The 17418-nt window shown below is 44.3% G+C and overlaps 1 protein-coding gene across 3 annotated transcripts in view; it reads right to left on the bottom strand.

Moving 5' to 3' along the window:
• Positions 1–17075, bottom strand: part of DHRS7B (dehydrogenase/reductase 7B) — a 99478-nt gene extending 82403 nt beyond the window's left edge. Inside the window, exons 1-3 of one of the 3 annotated variants that reach the window (XM_053694699.1) lie at positions 16979–17071; positions 4875–4987; positions 3686–3861 (exon numbers count right to left, since the gene is read on the bottom strand). In XM_053694699.1, coding sequence (XP_053550674.1) covers positions 3686–3836 — 151 coding nt within the window. In that variant the 5' untranslated portion in view covers positions 3837–3861; positions 4875–4987; positions 16979–17071. Of the gene's footprint in view, positions 1–3685; positions 3862–4874; positions 5137–16978 lie in introns of those variants that run through there. The other 2 variants (XM_053694697.1, XM_053694698.1) reach the window with 2 other exon arrangements.
• Between the last annotated feature and the right edge of the window lie 343 nt (positions 17076–17418).

Raw genomic sequence — 17418 nt, 5'->3', positions numbered from 1 at the left:
ACGATCGTCTGGGGTTGCTGTGTTCCTTGTTCAGAAAGGAATTGCCTGGTATTTTGGTGCTGGACTGACCGTAATAGGCGGGATCAGACTGATATACTACAGGAAAGTTCTACTCTGTGAAAAGCATTGCTGGGCTAAAAGAAGCTGCACACCCAGGTGGTAAATCGCCATAGAACAGGCTAACAATGGTATTGAGCTGGTTGTTCGTTCCTGTGAGAGAGAGAGAGAGTGTGTGTGAGTGTGTGTGAGTGTGTGTGAGTGTGTGTGAGTGTGTACACAAACATACACCTTGTTTTATTGCACTTCATATTATTGCTTTTTGCAGATATTGCTCTTTTTACAAATTTAAGGTTTGGGACAACCCTGTGTATATACACGCACGCAGAAAAAAAGATTATGACTCACTGAAAGCTCAGATGGTGATTAGCATTATTTAGCAATAAAGTATTTTTTAATTAAAGTTATTTACATTGTTTTTTTTAGACATAATGCTATTGCACATGGTATAGAATAAATAACTTTTATATGCACTAGGAAACAAAAACATTAGTGTGACTGTTTATTGCTATATTCACTTTATTGGGGTGGTCTGGAATCGAACCCGCAATAAATAATATATATATCTCTGCAACAACTAATCATCATAATCGATTATGAAAATAGCTGTCAACGAATCTCATAATCAATTAGTTTGTCTGTGCACAGCACCAGCTGCTTTACTCCGATAAACTCCTGCACATGGTATTGTGTTTTATGGTTATGCCCTTAGCCTAAAGGACGTCTACAGACCTTTAACTTTTCACTTTTTCAGGACACTATAAGTTTATTTTTAAGTTTACAACTACTCCTGGCTTATGTGCAACCCAGAAATAAAATAGGAGTCATCTTTTGGATTGTTTATATAAAATCATGTGTGTTTGCATGATACAGTGCCGAGCTTATTATTTACACTTAGCCCTAGATTGATGGCATTTGTTTTATGAATTGATGCCACTATTACCTGTTTACACAATTTTAGTGGATCGCTTGCTATTGCTGATTATATGTACTCTATAGATAAATGTGTAAGGCTGTTTCCTGTTACTGATATATAGTCTTTAGCCCTTTTGCCTTTTTTTGTTTTTGCTTTTAATATTTTTAATTAATTGGAATATGTACCAAATTCAACCTCTGTAAGTATATATCTGTTATTTTAAGAGTGGACTAGATATTTTTTCCCCTAACCTTATAGCTGGTAGTTTACCATTGCATATAGATATTCAATATATTTTTATGTCAGAATGAAGTCCAGGCTTACTTTAAGAGTCCCCTTGCATTGGTGGAGAGCTAGCAAAGATACCTTGTTGAAATTGGCAAAAACCCTACTTATGCATCTCAGGCACCTCAACACCATCTAAGTGCCTCTTCTCTGCTGCAGGCAAAATAGCTGCAAAAGAGAGCCAGCCTCAGCCAGGAGCATGTGGACATTTTTACATTTCAATGCAAAGTTTCTGAAAAAGTGAATAACAGAATGGTATAAACAGTGGTAGTTTACTTCTTTTCAAAAAGTTTGTGGGTTTGTTTTTGCTTAATTATAAAAAATTGTTCTGCGGCTTAAAAAAATTGGGCCAACAGTTGTGTTAATGTACAGTTTTAGTCTAAAGTTTATACTTATAACATTCAGTATGCGGATTTTACTTTAAAATATAGGAAAAAGATTATTTTTTTTTTTATCTGATTAGTCGATGAATCGAAAAAATAATCGTCCGATTAATCGATTATGAAAATAATTGTTAGTTGCAGATAGAGTCACGAATACCTCATGATTGAGAAAGGGTTAACTTTCTGTAGTTTTGTGCTAAAAAACCATTTAGTTTTCAAGAGGAAATGTGTCCTGCGTTTATGTTTGTGTTCCCTTTGAAGTGCCAGGACCTTCATAAATACTTTGAAGCATACACAGAAGGGACCTTTATGGCTCAAACTGTCAGCAGAGGGCATGATACAAAACAGTGCCTCTTTACAGAAACTGATAAGGTCAATAAAGGGGCATGGGTACAATGTAGATATGTGTTTAAAACATGTTATGACATTAGATGAAGGGAAATATGGCACCCATGTCATATTTGGTATCAAATTGATTCTCAACATGTAAATAAGAGATTGCCTTTCTGTCAATATGAAAATGGATGTATCTAGCAGAAATTATAATGTGTTCTATAATTTCAGGCAAAGACTTAGAGTTTATTGACTGTCGTAAAAGATAAGGGGCTTCTCAGCCCCTGCAAAAAGGGTTGGGCAAGCAACCTGATCTCCTGAAAATTGTATAAAGTTTTGTGTTTTAACTAGACTTGTGCATGAACAAAAAATTTGTTGTTTCGGATCGATTCAGATTTTTTCTAATTTCGGTTCGGATCGATTTGAATTAGAATAAATTCGGTTCGGAATTTCGGTATGTGTTAGGTGGGATGTGCTCTGTATTAGACTAGTATTATATACTGTATATTAGGTGTAACCCATAACAGAGTGATATAACCTAATATACTGTACAATACTAGTGTAATCCATGGCCATCCGAATTTACCAAATAAATCTGAACTAATTCAGATTTATTCGGTAGATTCGGTACTACCATAATTCGGAAATTCGATCCGAAACTCCAAATTTCACAAATTCGTCCGAATTTCAATTCGGAACGAATCGAACCGCACACATCTAGTTTTTACATGTAAAATTGTCATTCTTACAAGGGAGGCTGTGACAAACGTAGTAAGGACCCATTGCTTCATGCCATCTCCCTGGCACAAGATTCCAAAGACCAGTACAGTATATGGTTTCTATTTTCTTCTTTTTATTTTAACCTGTTTGCTGTGTGTAATTTTACTTGTAACAACGTTTTATTAATAATGAATTGTGCATAATAATGTTTGGCATAATAAATAATTCATTTATTTATTAAGCTTTGGCCTTTGTCTAATATTTAAACCATGTTACTGAAAGAGACTGGAGTATAAGAACTGTATAATTTAGGTTATTTTCTGCTAAATTGTATTCTGAGAGTTAATGTTTAAGTCTGGGTTTTTCCTTAGGATTTTCCCTTTAATAAATCATAAGTGGTGGCAGCTTGGAGCTATATGGTTTTTAGTTTAGTGTGGGTGGCATTAAAGGGGAGTTTGGGGCATTTCTTTTAAGTCTAGTACAGACTACAGATTGTTGTTAACCCTTGCACCCACTGAACTAAGTCATAAGCTTGCCTGACGTGGCATACACATACATATATATACATACACACACACTAGAGAGAAATGCACTCACAGGAACGAACAACAAGCTCAATACCATTGTAGTATATCAGTCTGATCCCGCCTATTACGGTCAGTCCAGCGCTGAAATACCAGGCAACTCCTCTCTGAACAAGGAACACAGCAACCCCAGACGATTGTTGCGGCCTTCATTGGGCCTCGTCAGTGAGGTGTAGCCATATTCCTCTAAGCACACTGAACAAGGAGTCCACGTCTGGTTTCCCCTTTTTTACATAGGGAGACTAGAGACTATATATAGTGTAAGTAGGGCTGGTGCACACTGATAGCTCCAGTGCAGGCGGCACTGATATAATCTGTATATAGTGCTCTGCATTAGTGTGATGTACATAAGACGTTGGGGAACGGTTTCTTTTTTCCTCTCCTATAATACGTCTTAGGTTACCCACCTTTTCCCAGTCCAGAAGTAGCCCCAGTAATCACCACCACAGCATCCTGGATGTAGGCTCCGCTGCGCAGCTTCTGCAGCAGTTTGTACAGACCGTAGACTCCAGCACTGCCCAGGAGAAGAGGTAAAATCACCCAAGATGTCAGATCCATAAGCTTCAACCGAGAGGAGCCCGACCTGCAGGTAAACAGCAAACACTAATGTTTATACCTAATAAAGAGGTTACAGACTAGAACACTGACACTCACTCGCTATATGACAGGTATTGCACTGACACTCGCTATATGACACGCATTACACTGACACTCGCTCTATAACACATATATTGCACTGACACTCACTCTCTATACCCTACCCCGCTATAAAGCCCTATGAGGCGGTCCTGCACTCCCCCGCTATAAAGCCCTATGAGGCGGTCCTGCACTCCCCCGCTATAAAGCCCTATGAGGCGGTCCTGCACTCCCCCGCTATAAAGCCCTATGAGGCGGTCCTGCACTCCCTCACTATAAAGCCCTATGAGGCGGTCCTGCACTCCCCCGCTATAAAGCCCTATGAGGCGGTCCTGCACTCCTCCGCTATAAAGCCCTATGAGGCGGTCCTGCACTCCCCCGCTATAAGGCCCTATGAGGCGGTCCTGCACTCCCCCGCTATAAGGCCCTATGAGGCGGTCCTGCACTCCCCCGCTATAAAGCCCTATGAGGCGGTCCTGCACTCCCCCGCTATAAAGCCCTATGAGGCGGTCCTGCACTCCCCTGCTATAAAGCCCTATGAGGCGGTCCTGCACTCCCCCGCTATAAAGCCCTATGAGGCGGTCCTGCACTCCCCCGCTATAAAGCGAAGTAATAATATGTGATATTGCACAAAGCTTGCCAGCGGCAAGTGGTGATGTCACATCCGGCACATATATTTAAAACATTGAGTATGAGGGATAGCACAGCCAGTGTACCCTGCATGTCTGTAGTTACCCGCTGAATATATTCATTACTTATAAAATAGATTTATGTTATGAACAAACCCTGGGATAGATCACTTCCTGACTGTTGGTAAATTTAGGGATAAACTTATGAAGAAGAATAGTGACCACTAACTGTTTACACGCACACCTGTAGCAGAGTCTGTGTCGCCTACACATTGTTTGTACCAGCAGTGACCTGTGTGACTGACACCAGAAACCTACAGCCCCCGCTTACCTCCTGATGTGTGACCAGATGCTGCATACACACCGTGGCTGTGACTCAGAGTAGATCGGCCAGCAGGCTGTGTCCAGGAGGCACGAGGTGATGGGCACAGAGGGGGCTGCTGCCTGAGAAGGATAAGACAGAGTCAGCAGCGTAATGATATCCAGGCCACTCTCTCAGAGTTCGCTTGTTCCCCTTCTAGGAAGCAGTGTCCCTGTCCCAGCAAGCTCACAAGGGCAGGCTAATTTAAACTGGGATATGGCCGTGTGACAAGCAGACAATCTGTCCCACACGCGCCCCCAGCAGTCTGGCACATGGTGGAATTCCTGCATCATCTCACTGACCTTTTCCTCTGGGGGGCAGGGCAGGGGGGTAACCAAGCTTGACAGCTAATATCACTTCTGTCCAGCAAACTTGCACGGCATTCCCAGCATATCATGGTACAGAACAAGCAGACTACCCGGTATTAACTCTGTATCTGCTGGCTACTGTGCATGCAGCGGCTCACGTTATGGATCGTTACAGCACTTTATATAGACACATTAACCATATAGTAAATCACCTGAAAGTAATGCTTTACAACTGTACAAAGCTGGCTAGGAAATGTCACATATCTAGGTAAAAAGGGAGATACTTTATCGCACAATTCAGCAAGTGCTCTGTGTTGTCAGCCAATCGGCATCCTCACTCTGCGTTACTGTGATCTTACAGGGATTCCGTAGTGAACTTGATAATACTGACGAGGGGAACAAGGTGTCTGTGCTGCACGTCAGATGCACGCTCCCTTGCTAGACCCACAATTAACATCTTGATTGGTGGCTTAAAGTCCCTTTACAATGGGAAGTAGCTACTGAGGACGTTTTGAGGTAAAATATATTTGTTTATTACATAGAGATGTTCAGGTGATACTGTCTAGTCAGCTTTTTATAGATGTGCTGCATCACTTTCATGTTATTCAGGATATGGGTAATACGTCCCTTTAAAGGGACACTGAACCCAATTTTTTTCTTTTGTGATTCAGAGAGCAGCAATTTTAAGAAACCTTATAATTTACTTCTGTTATCAAATTTTCTTCATTCTCTTGGTATCTTTAGTTGAAAATCAAGAATGTAAGTTTAGATGCCGGCCCATTTTTGGTGAACAACCTGGGTTCTTCTTGATGATTGGTGGATAAATTCACCCACCAATAAACAAGTGCTGTCCAGGGTTCTGAATCAAATATTGTCTTGCTCCTTAGCTTAGATACCTTCTTTTTCAAATAAAGATAGCAAGAGAACGAAGAAAAATGTATAATAGGAGTAAATTAGAAAGTTGCTGCTCTATCTGAATCACGAAAAGAAAAAATGGGTTCAGTGTCCCTTTAAGTACTCAACACATTGTGGACACCACCTTAAGCAACTTATCCCTTAGCAGAGATATTGTAGCGCTCCCTCTTGGCATTAATCTGTCCCTTTAAGTACTCACTCACAAAATACATATTTTATAAGCATTTAAACTGTCACTTTATTAAAAGGGACGGTCTAGTCAAAACTAAACTTTCATGATTCAGATAGGGCATGACATTTTAAACAACTTTCCAATTGACTTTTAACATTAAATTTGCTTTGTTCCCTTGGTGGTATTTTTGAAAAGCTAAACCTAGGTAGGCTCAAACTGATTTCTAAACCGTTGAAAACCGCCTCTTAGCTCAGAGCATTTTGAAAGTTTTTCACAGTTAGACTGTGCTAGATCATGTGTGTCATATAGATAACAGTGTGCTCACTCCCGTGGAGTTATTTAGGAGTCTGCACTGGTTGGCTAAACTGTATGTCTGACAAAAGAACTGAGATAAGGGGGCAGTCTGCAGAGGCTTAGATACAAGGTAATCACAGAGGTAAAAAGTGTATTAATATAACAGTGCTGGTTATGCAAAACTGGGGAATGGATATTAAAGGGATCATCAATCTTTTTAAACAATAAATATTATGGTGTAGACTGTCCCTTTAATTAGTTGCAAGCATCTGCACACTGTGCTAACAAACTACTAGAAAACATCTGATTAGTATGTTTATCTGATCATTTTTAATTGTGGCCAATTAGTGCTACCTGGAAAGCAGTTTGTGCACCACCCTAAACAATCACTGTGTAATGTGTAGCTGGTTCAGATTTTGAGCTCCAGTCTCAATGGGGAGGGTGGACAAGCTCTATTATAAAGTAAACAATGATTATATACTGCAGTGTTGTCTCACTATAAGTCAGTGCTTGTGTTATTGAATGTGGAGTTCACTGTCGCTCTATGTAACAATAAATAAATCAGGATATAAAGAGTTTTACTCAAATACAGACCAGAGCAAGGAGATGATGTGTCTGCCAAGCTGGGCAACAGCAAGCCCCCAATAGCATCATAAACATAGAAACAGATATTGACAGCAGATAAGAGCCATAGGCCCAACAAGTCTGCCCGATATTACCTAACAGTAAAAAACTTATCTAGTTTGTAGGATAGCCTTATGCTTGTCCCAGGCATTAGTTATTATGTAGGATAGCCTTATGCTTGTCCCAGGCATTCTTAAAGTCCCCCACAGTGTTTGTCATTACTACCTCTTGTGAAAGTTTATTCCATAAATCAATCACTCTTTCTGTAAAGAAGCTTCCTCAAATTACTCCTGAAACTACCACCCTTCAGCTTGAGATCATGACCCCTTGTTCTTGAATTTTCCATTTTATGTAAACAAAAGGCGGCAAAGAGCACCACAGCAAAGCTGCCAAATATCACCTCCCCCTAACCCCAGTCATTCGACCAAAGTAAAAGAGAAAAAGGAAGCAACAAGGTGCAGAAGTGTCTGAAGTTTATAACATACCAACAACCTGTCTAAGGAACAAGGCAGGCCGTGGACTCATTGTGTCAAGAAATAAATTTATCAGGTAAGCATAAATTTTGTTTTCTTTCTAATGACACGATGAGTCCACGGATCATCTAATTACTATTGGGAATCAATACCCAAGCTAGAGTACACAGATGATAAGGGAGGGACAAGACAGGGAACCTAAACGGAAGGCACCACTGCTTGAAGAACCTTTCTCCCAAAAGCGGCCTCAGCCAAGGCAAAAGAATCAAATTTGTAGAATTTTGAAAAAGTGTGAAGAGTGGACCAAGTTGCAGCCTTGCAAATCTGTTGCATAGAAGCTTAATTTTTGAATGCCCAGGAAGAGGAAACCGCCCTCGTAGAATGAGCTGTAACTCTCTCAGGAGGCTGCTGTCCAGCAGTTTCATAGGCAAAGCGAATGATACTCTTTAGCCACAAAGAAAAAGAAGTAGCCGTAGCTTTCTGTCCCTTACGTTTCCCAGAGAATACCACAAACAGAGCAGAAGACTGACGAAAGTTCTTAGTCGCCTGCAAATAAAATTTTAATGCACGTACCACATCCAGATTGTGCAGAAGTCGTTCCTTCTGAGAAGAAGGATTAGGACACAAGGAAGGAATAACAATCTTCTGATTAATGTTCCAGTCTGAAACTACTTTAGGGAGAAACCCTAATTTAGTATGTAAAACCACCTTATCCGAATGAAAAATAAGGTAAGAAAACTCATACTTTAATGCTGAGAGCTCTGACACTCTACTAGCAGATGAAATAGCAACAAGAAACAAAACTTTCCAAGATAGCAACTTAATATCTAAGGAATGTATAGGCTCCAACGGAGCCCCTTGAAGAACCTTGATAACTAAATTAAGACTCCAGGGAGGAGTAACTGGTTTGAACACAGGCCTGATCCTGACCAAGGCCTGACAAAACGATTGCACGTCTGGGACGTCTGCCAGACGTTTATGTAACAAAATAGATAAGGCAGATATCTGACCATTTAGGGAACTTGCCAATAAACCCTTCTCCAAACCTTCTTGAAAAAAGGACAGGGTTCTAGGAATCCTAACTCTACTCCAAGAATAGCTTGGTATCTTATGGTAAACCCTTCTAGTCACAGGTTTACGAGCCTGAATCATGGTCTCAAGGACAGATTCCAAAAATCCACGCTTGGATAAAATTAAGCTTTCAATCTCCAAGCAGTCGGCTTCAGAGAAACTAGATTTGGATGAAGGAAGGGCCCTTGAAGTAGAAGGTCCTTCCTCAATGGAAGTCTCCAAGGTGGAAAAGATGACATGTCCACCAGATCTGCATACCAAATCCTTCAAGGTCACGTTCGTGCAATGAGGATCACAGACACCTTCTCCTGCTTGATTCAAGCAATGACCCGTGGTAGAAGAGTGAACGGAGGAAATAGGTATGCGAGACTGAAATCCCAAGGTACCGCCAGAGCGTCTATCAGTACAGCCTGAGGGTCTCTTGACCTTGACCCGTACCTCGGAAGTTTGGCATTCTGCAGATATGCCATGAGATCTAAATCCGGCTGGAAAAAAACCTCCGGATGGAGCTCCTACTCCCCTGGGTGAAAGATCTGCCTGCTCAGGAAGTCCGCCTCCCAGTTGTCCACTCCTGGAATGTGGATCGCCGACAGACAGCAATTGTGGTTCTCCGCCCGCATAATGATCTTGGCTACCTCTGTCATGGCCAAGGAACTCCGAGTTCCTCCCTGATGGTTGATGTAAGTCACTGAGGTTATATTGTCCGACTGGAACCTGATGAACCAGACCGAGGCTAACTGATGCCAGGTCAGAATAGCATTGAAGATTGCTCTCAGTTCCAGAATGTTTATGGGTAGAACAGACTCCGACTGAGTCCATGTTCCCTGAGTCTTTAGAGAGTCCCAGACTGCTCCCTATCCCAGAAGGCTGGCATCTGTTGTCACAATCACCCAAGAGGGTCTGCAAAAGCAGGTCCCCTGGGAAAGATGATCCTGAGACAACCACCAAAGTAGAGAATCCCTTGTCTCCTGTTCCAGCTGTAATTGCGGAGTCAGATCTGCATAATCTCTGTTCCACCGCATGAGCATGCTTAACTGCAGAGGTCTTAGGTGGAAATGGGCGAACGGGATGATGTTCATTGACGCTACCATCAGACCGATTACCTCCATGCACTGAGCCACTGATGGCCGAGGAGAGAACTGAAGTGCTAGGCAAGAATCGAAAATCTTTGATTTCCTGACATCTGTCAGAAAAATCTTCATTAATAAGGAATCTATTATGGTTCCCAAGAAAATTACCCTTGTATTTGGAACTAAGGAACTCTTTTCCAAATTCACCTTCCATCCGTGAGACCACAGGAAAGTTAATAACATTTCCATGTGTGATCTTGCTTGTTGAAAGGAAGGCGCCTGCACCAGAATTTCGTCCAGATAAGGTGCCACAGCAATGCCCCGCAATCGGAGCACTGCCAACAGGGATCCCAGAACCTTTGAGAAAATTCTGGGAGCTGTGGCAAAACCAAATGGAAGAGCCACGAATTGGAAGGGTTTGTCTAGAAATGCAAACCTTAGAGACTTGTGATGGTCCCTGTGGATGGGAACATGCAGGTACACATCCTTTAAATCCACGGTAGTCATAAATTGACCCTCCTGGACCAAAGGAAGAATGGAACGAATAGTTTCCATCTTGAAGGACGGCACTCTGAGAAATTTATTTAGACTCTTGAGATCTAAAATTGGTCTGAAATTTCCCTCCTTTTTGGGAACCACGAACAGATTAGAATAGAACCCCAGACCCCTTTCCTGCATTGGGACAGGAACTATCACTCTCAGGTCGGAGAGGTCCGTACACAGTGCAAGAACGCCTCTCTTTTTGTCTGGTCTACAGATAATCTTGAAAACAGAAATCTACCCCTGGGAGGAAAGGTCTTGAACTCTAGCTTGTATGCCTGGGACACGATGTCCACCGCCCAGGGATCCTGCACATCTCTTCACCAGAATGGCAAAACCTGAAATCTTAGCTCCCAGTTTAATAACCTGAAGGGAAGCATCTGTAATAAAGGAGTTGGCCTTAATCCTATCCTGGATTTCTTCGAGGGGAGTGTCGGTCCGAATGGATTCAGACAGTGCATCAAACCAATATGCGGCCGCACTAGTGACTATAGCAATACAAACTGTGGGTTGTCATTGTAAACCCTGGTGTACATACATCTTCTTGGAGTAACCCCTCTAACTTTTTGTCCATAGGATCCTTAAAGGAACAACTATCCTCTATTGGAATAGTAGTTCTCTTGGCTAGTGTGGAAATTGCCCCTTCCACCTTGGGTACCGTCTGCCAAGATTCCTTGATAGAATCTTCTATAGGAAACATCTTTTTAAATATGGGGATGGAGAAAAAGGAATACCTGGTCTCTCCCATTCCTTAGCAATGATCTCTGTAGCCCTATCTGGTACAGGAAATACCTCCACCATGGAGGGCACAATAGTTGTTTAGTTTACTAGACTTCTTAGGATTGACTACGACAGTAGTATCAGAGTCGTTCAGGGTAGCTAAAACCTCCTTAAGTAACAAACGGAGGTGTTCTAGCTTAAACCTGAAGGAAACAACTTCAGTATCAGCAGGAGGAATTACACTGTCAGAGTCTGAGACTTCCCCTTCAGATGCTACCGAAATATCCTCCTCCTCAGGCTTCTGGGAGGGTGTATTTGAAAAAGCAACAGCTGTGTCAGTAACCTCACTTACTGATTGTTTACTTTTCCTCTTGCGCTTTCTCTGCAGCATGGGAAAAGCAGACAACGCATCAGAAACCGCAGAGGACATGAGGGAAGCGATGTCTTGCAAAGTAACTCCAGACGGAGTAATGGAGGAAGAGCAGGGCACTGGCTGTATGGACGCTAAGTTTTGGGACACTTGAGGAGAAAGCTGCGGCATATTTTGAACATTGTCAGAAGGCTCCTGAACAGCATCCGCCCTGGACAATGTTGGCTCAGAAAAAAGTCTTTCCCTATAATGTAAAGTTCTCTCAATACACGAGGAACAGAAATGGATTGGTGGTTCAACATTAGCATCAAAACATAAAGAACATGTAACATCCTGCAGGGCCTCTTGGTCCATCTTTATTCACCCCAAAACAACTGAATAAATATAGAAATTTTTATATTTTATTAAAAAATACCTCACAAATGTTACTGTTCCTTTAAATATTTTAAAATAAACTGCTTTATTTTTTAGCAATAAAATAAAATGACATAAGTAGCAATTAAATGCTCCGGACACCTTTACACCTCAGCTTAACTTTGCTGAGGTGCTTACCTGCCTGACTAACACCAGAGATTATGGGCTGTTAGATGATACGGAATCAATCTATTTATTCTGGAGATGAAGTCCGCTCAAAAAAGAAGACAAAGTGTTCCGTGTCACAGAACACCGGAACTATGAGGGGAAGTGCGCAACAAATTTTGGCGCTTCCGTTAGCCCTGCAAATAACTTCCCTCAGCTCTTTTAACTGTAGTATGCCGTTTAAATGATAAGAAAGTTAAAAACATCACCTCATCCCCAGTGCCTGCTATTACTGCCCAAAATAATTATTCTCCAAGTCGCAAGAGAATTATTATAATCTTTCCCATTGTATAATGTAATTTTGCCATCTTTTATTCTGAACGTATCCTCAGAAAATAAAAAGTCAGCACTTACTTTTATACATCTGCCCGGCAGCAAGGCAGCTCACTAGGTTTGAGAGGCAAGATCCTTCACATGGACCTGTGGGAAAAAAACAAAGCCTGAATAATCTTATTCAGGCTTTAGAAATAGGGCAGCATCAGTATATGACTTTTTTACCTACAGGGTGTTACTGCTGCTCACCGACGTTCTCCTGTGAAGCACCATCATATTGTTTTGCGTTATATATTCTGCCTATTTGCATTAGCAAGCAGGTGTCATTTGTATTCATTATCTTTATTTTGCTTCAACCTCACTATCCACACCCACCTCAACAAGCCACACCCATATAATGTCCAGCCACAAAGCTATGCCCAGCCCCACCCAACCCTATCCAGCCACATTATGCCCAGTCACACCAAAACTACACCCAGCCCTACCAACCGTATCCAGTCACACCCAGCTCTACAAGTCACACCCAAATTATACCCAGACACACCCATACCCCACCCAATGACATTCATACCCAGACAACACGCAGGACCACTCTAACCCAACCCTGCATCACTCAGCCCATGCCCAAGAATCTCTTGGCTCACCCCTAGGTCTCTTACCCTTGCTCCCAGTTTTAGACTTTAGCCTATTATAGTGGCCTCAGCAGGTGTAAAATAAACACCCACATCACACCCAGCCACAGCCCCTTATGACCCAAACGTCAGCAGGGGAGAAACCCTAAAGCTCAACACAGCCCCCCCCCCTTTTTTTTACCATTAACACCTGAGAGTGGTACAGTGATGCAGCAGTAATCTGGGCAATAAAGTGCTGGGGTAGTAATCTGAGCAATATTGTGCTGGGGTAGTAATCTGAGCAATATTGTGCTGGGGCAGTAATCTGTTTTACCATTAACACCTGAGAATGGTAAAGTGCTGGGGCAGTAATCTGAGCAATATTGGCTGGGGCAGTAATCTGTTTTACCATTAACACCTGAGAGTAAAGTGCTGGGGCAGTAATCTGTTTTACCATTAACACCTGAGAGTAAAGTGCTGGGGCAGTAATCTGTTTTACCATTAACACCTGAGAGTAAAGTGCTGGGGCAGTAATCTGTTTTACCATTAACACCTGAGAGTAAAGTGCTGGGGCAGTAATCTGTTTTACCATTAACACCTGAGAGTAAAGTGCTGGGGCAGTAATCTGTTTTACCATTAACACCTGAGAGTAAAGTGCTGGGGCAGTAATCTGTTTTACCATTAACACCTGAGAGTAAAGTGCTGGGGCAGTAATCTTGGTAATAGGGGGCAGTTGTACTCTGGGTAATATGGTGCTGGGGCAGTTGTACTCTGGGTAATATGGTGCTGGGGCAGTAAGGCAGTTGTACTCTGGGTAATATGGTGCTGGGGCAGTAGGGCAGTTGTACTCTGGGTAATATGGTGCTGGGGCAGTAGGGCAATTGTACACTGGGTAATATGGTGCTGGGGCAGTAGGGCAGTTGTACTCTGGGTAATATGGTGCTGGGGCAGTAGGGCAGTTGTACACTGGGTAATATGGTGCTGGGGCAGTAGGGCAATTGTACACTGGGTAATATGGTGCTGGGGCAGTAGGGCAGTTGTACTCTGGGTAATATGGTGCTGGGGCAGTAGGGCAGTTGTACTCTGGGTAATATGGTGCTGGGGCAGTAGGGCAGTTGTACTCTGGGTAATATGGTGCTGGGGCAGTTGTACTCTGGGTAATATAGTGCTGGGGCAGTAGGGCAGTTGTACTCTGGGTGATATGGTGCTGGGGCAGTAGGGCAGTTGTACTCTGGGTGATATGGTGCTGGGGCAGTAGGGCAGTTGTACTCTGGGCAATATGGCGCTGGGGCAGTAGGGCAGTTGTACTCTGGGTAATATGGCGCTGGGGCAGTAAGGCAGTTGTACTCTGGGTAATATGGTGCTGGGGCAGTAAGGCAGTTGTACTCTGGGTAATATGGTGCTGGGGCAGTAAGGCAGTTGTACTCTGGGTAATATGGTGCTGGGGCAGTTGTACTCTGGGTAATATGGTGCTGGGGCAGTTGTACTCTGGGTAATATGGTGCTGGGGCAGTTGTACTCTGGGTAATATGGTGCTGGGGCAGTTGTACTCTGGGTAATATGGTGCTGGGGCAGTTGTACTCTGGGTAATATGGTGCTGGGGCAGTTGTACTCTGGGTAATATGGTGCTGGGGCAGTTGTACTCTGGGTAATATGGTGCTGGGGCAGTTGTACTCTGGGTAATATGGTGCTGGGGCAGTTGTACTCTGGGTAATATGGTGCTGGGGCAGTAGGGCAGTTGTACTCTGGGTAATATGGTGCTGGGGCAGTTGTACTCTGGGTAATATAGTGCTGGGGCAGTAGGGCAGTTGTACTCTGGGTAATATAGTGCTGGGGCAGTAGGGCAGTTGTACTCTGGGTAATATAGTGCTGGGGCAGTAGGGCAGTTGTACTCTGGGTAATATGGTGCTGGGGCAGTAGGGCAGTTGTACTCTGGGTAATATGGTGCTGGGGCAGTAGGGCAGTTGTACTCTGGGTAATATGGTGCTGGGGCAGTAGGGCAGTTGTACTCTGGGTAATATGGCGCTGGGGCAGTAGGGCAGTTGTACTCTGGGTAATATGGCGCTGGGGCAGTAGGGCAGTTGTACTCTGGGTAATATGGTGCTAGGGCAGTTGTACTCTGGGTAATATAGTGCTGGGGCAGTAGGGCAGTTGTACTCTGGGTAATATGGCGCTGGGGCAGTAAGGCAGTTGTACTCTGGGTAATATGGTGCTGGGGCAGTTGTACTCTGGGTAATATAGTGCTGGGGCAGTAGGGCAGTTGTACTCTGGGCAATATGGCGCTAGGGCAGTTGTACTCTGGGAAATATGGTACTGGGGCAGTAAGGCAGTTGTACTCTGGGCAATATGGTGCTGGGGCAGTAGGGCAGTTGTACTCTGGGTAATATGGCGCTGGGGCAGTAGGGCAGTTGTACTCTGGGTAATATGGCGCTGGGGCAGTAGGGCAGTTGTACTCTGGGTAATATGGTGCTGGGGCAGTTGTACTCTGGGTAATATGGTGCTGGGGCAGTTGTACTCTGGGTAATATAGTGCTGGGGCAGTAGGGCAGTTGTACTCTGGGCAATATGGTGCTGGGGCAGTTGTACTCTGGGCAATATGGTGCTGGGGCAGTAGGGCAGTTGTACTCTGGGTAATATGGTGCTGGGGCAGTTGTACTCTGGGTAATATGGTGCTGGGGCAGTAGGGCAGTTGTACTCTGGGTAATATGGTGCTGGGGCAGTTGTACTCTGGGTAATATGGTGCTGGGGCAGTAGGGCAGTTGTACTCTGGGTAATATGGTGCTGGGGCAGTAGGGCAGTTGTACTCTGGGTAATATGGTGCTGGGGCAGTAGGGCAGTTGTACTCTGGGTAATATGGTGCTGGGGCAGTAGGGCAGTTGTACTCTGGGTAATATGGTGCTGGGGCAGTAGGGCAGTTGTACTCTGGGTAATATGGTGCTGGGGCAGTAGGGCAGTTGTACTCTGGGTAATATGGTGCTGGGGCAGTAGGGCAGTTGTACTCTGGGTAATATGGTGCTGGGGCAGTAGGGCAGTTGTACTCTGGGTAATATGGTGCTGGGGCAGTAGGGCAGTTGTACTCTGGGTAATATGGTGCTGGGGCAGTAGGGCAGTTGTACTCTGGGTAATATGGTGCTGGGGCAGTAGGGCAGTTGTACTCTGGGTAATATGGTGCTGGGGCAGTAGGGCAGTTGTACTCTGGGTAATATGGTGCTGGGGCAGTAGGGCAGTTGTACTCTGGGTAATATGGTGCTGGAGCAGTAGGGCAGTTGTACTCTGGGTAATATGGTGCTGGGGCAGTAGGGCAGTTGTACTCTGGGTAATATGGTGCTGGGGCAGTAGGGCAGTTGTACTCTGGGTAATATGGTGCTGGGGCAGTAGGGCAGTTGTACTCTGGGTAATATGGTGCTGGGGCAGTAGGGCAGTTGTACTCTGGGTAATATGGTGCTGGGGCAGTAGGGCAGTTGTACTCTGGGTAATATGGTGCTGGGGCAGTAGGGCAGTTGTACTCTGGGTAATATGGTGCTGGGGCAGTAGGGCAGTTGTACTCTGGGTAATATGGTGCTGGGGCAGTAGGGCAGTTGTACTCTGGGTAATATGGCGCTGGGGCAGTAGGGCAGTTGTACTCTGGGTAATATGGTGCTGGGGCAGTAGGGCAGTTGTACTCTGGGTAATATGGTGCTGGGGCAGTAGGGCAGTTGTACTCTGGGCAATATGGTGCTGGGGCAGTAGGGCAGTTGTACTCTGGGTAATATGGCGCTGGGGCAGTAGGGCAGTTGTACTCTGGGCAATATGGTGCTGGGGCAGTAGGGCAGTTGTACTCTGGGTAATATGGTGCTGGGGCAGTTGTACTCTGGGTAATATGGTGATGGGGCAGTTGTACTCTGGGCAATATGGTGCTGGGGCAGTTGTACTCTGGGCAATATGGTGCTGGGGCAGTTGTACTCTGGGCAATATGGGGCAGTAATCTGGGCTAACTGCGTGACAATACAAACCAGCGACTAAGGGGAATCTGCGTCACCCACCCAAGTGCCCCTGTAGCCACCTGTCTGTCCTCACCTGGTTGTCAGGGAGACCATGTGTCACTCTCGATCTGTCACTTCACAGGAACAACCAATCAGCCCACTATACCTCAGGAATAACCTGTCACTCAGCTTAGTCCTCGCCCACCATAAGTAATACCCTATCAGCTCAGACCCCCTCCCTATCATGAATTAACCAATCACTCCGGTCACGCCCTTACTTAGCAACGCATAAGCATTTACAAAGTGGCCAATAATACTCGGTTTGGGTCATGTGACAGAAGATGAAGCGGTCATGTTTGTTGAGGCCCAGTGCTGACAAACCTTGGCACGCTAGCTGTTTGGAACTACATTTCCTATGATGCTTAGACCCTCTACATGCTACTTGAGCATCATGGGAAATGTAGTTACCAAGGTTAAGGTGCCAGTCAGACGACGGTACTCACTACTCACGGCCCCAGGGCACTTCCCTTTATA

Source organism: Bombina bombina, chromosome 11, assembly GCF_027579735.1.
Source record: "Bombina bombina isolate aBomBom1 chromosome 11, aBomBom1.pri, whole genome shotgun sequence".
NCBI lineage: Eukaryota > Metazoa > Chordata > Amphibia > Anura > Bombinatoridae > Bombina > Bombina bombina.
The sequence above is the reverse complement of the archived record's forward strand: the minus strand, read 5'-3'. Positions and strand labels throughout refer to the sequence as shown.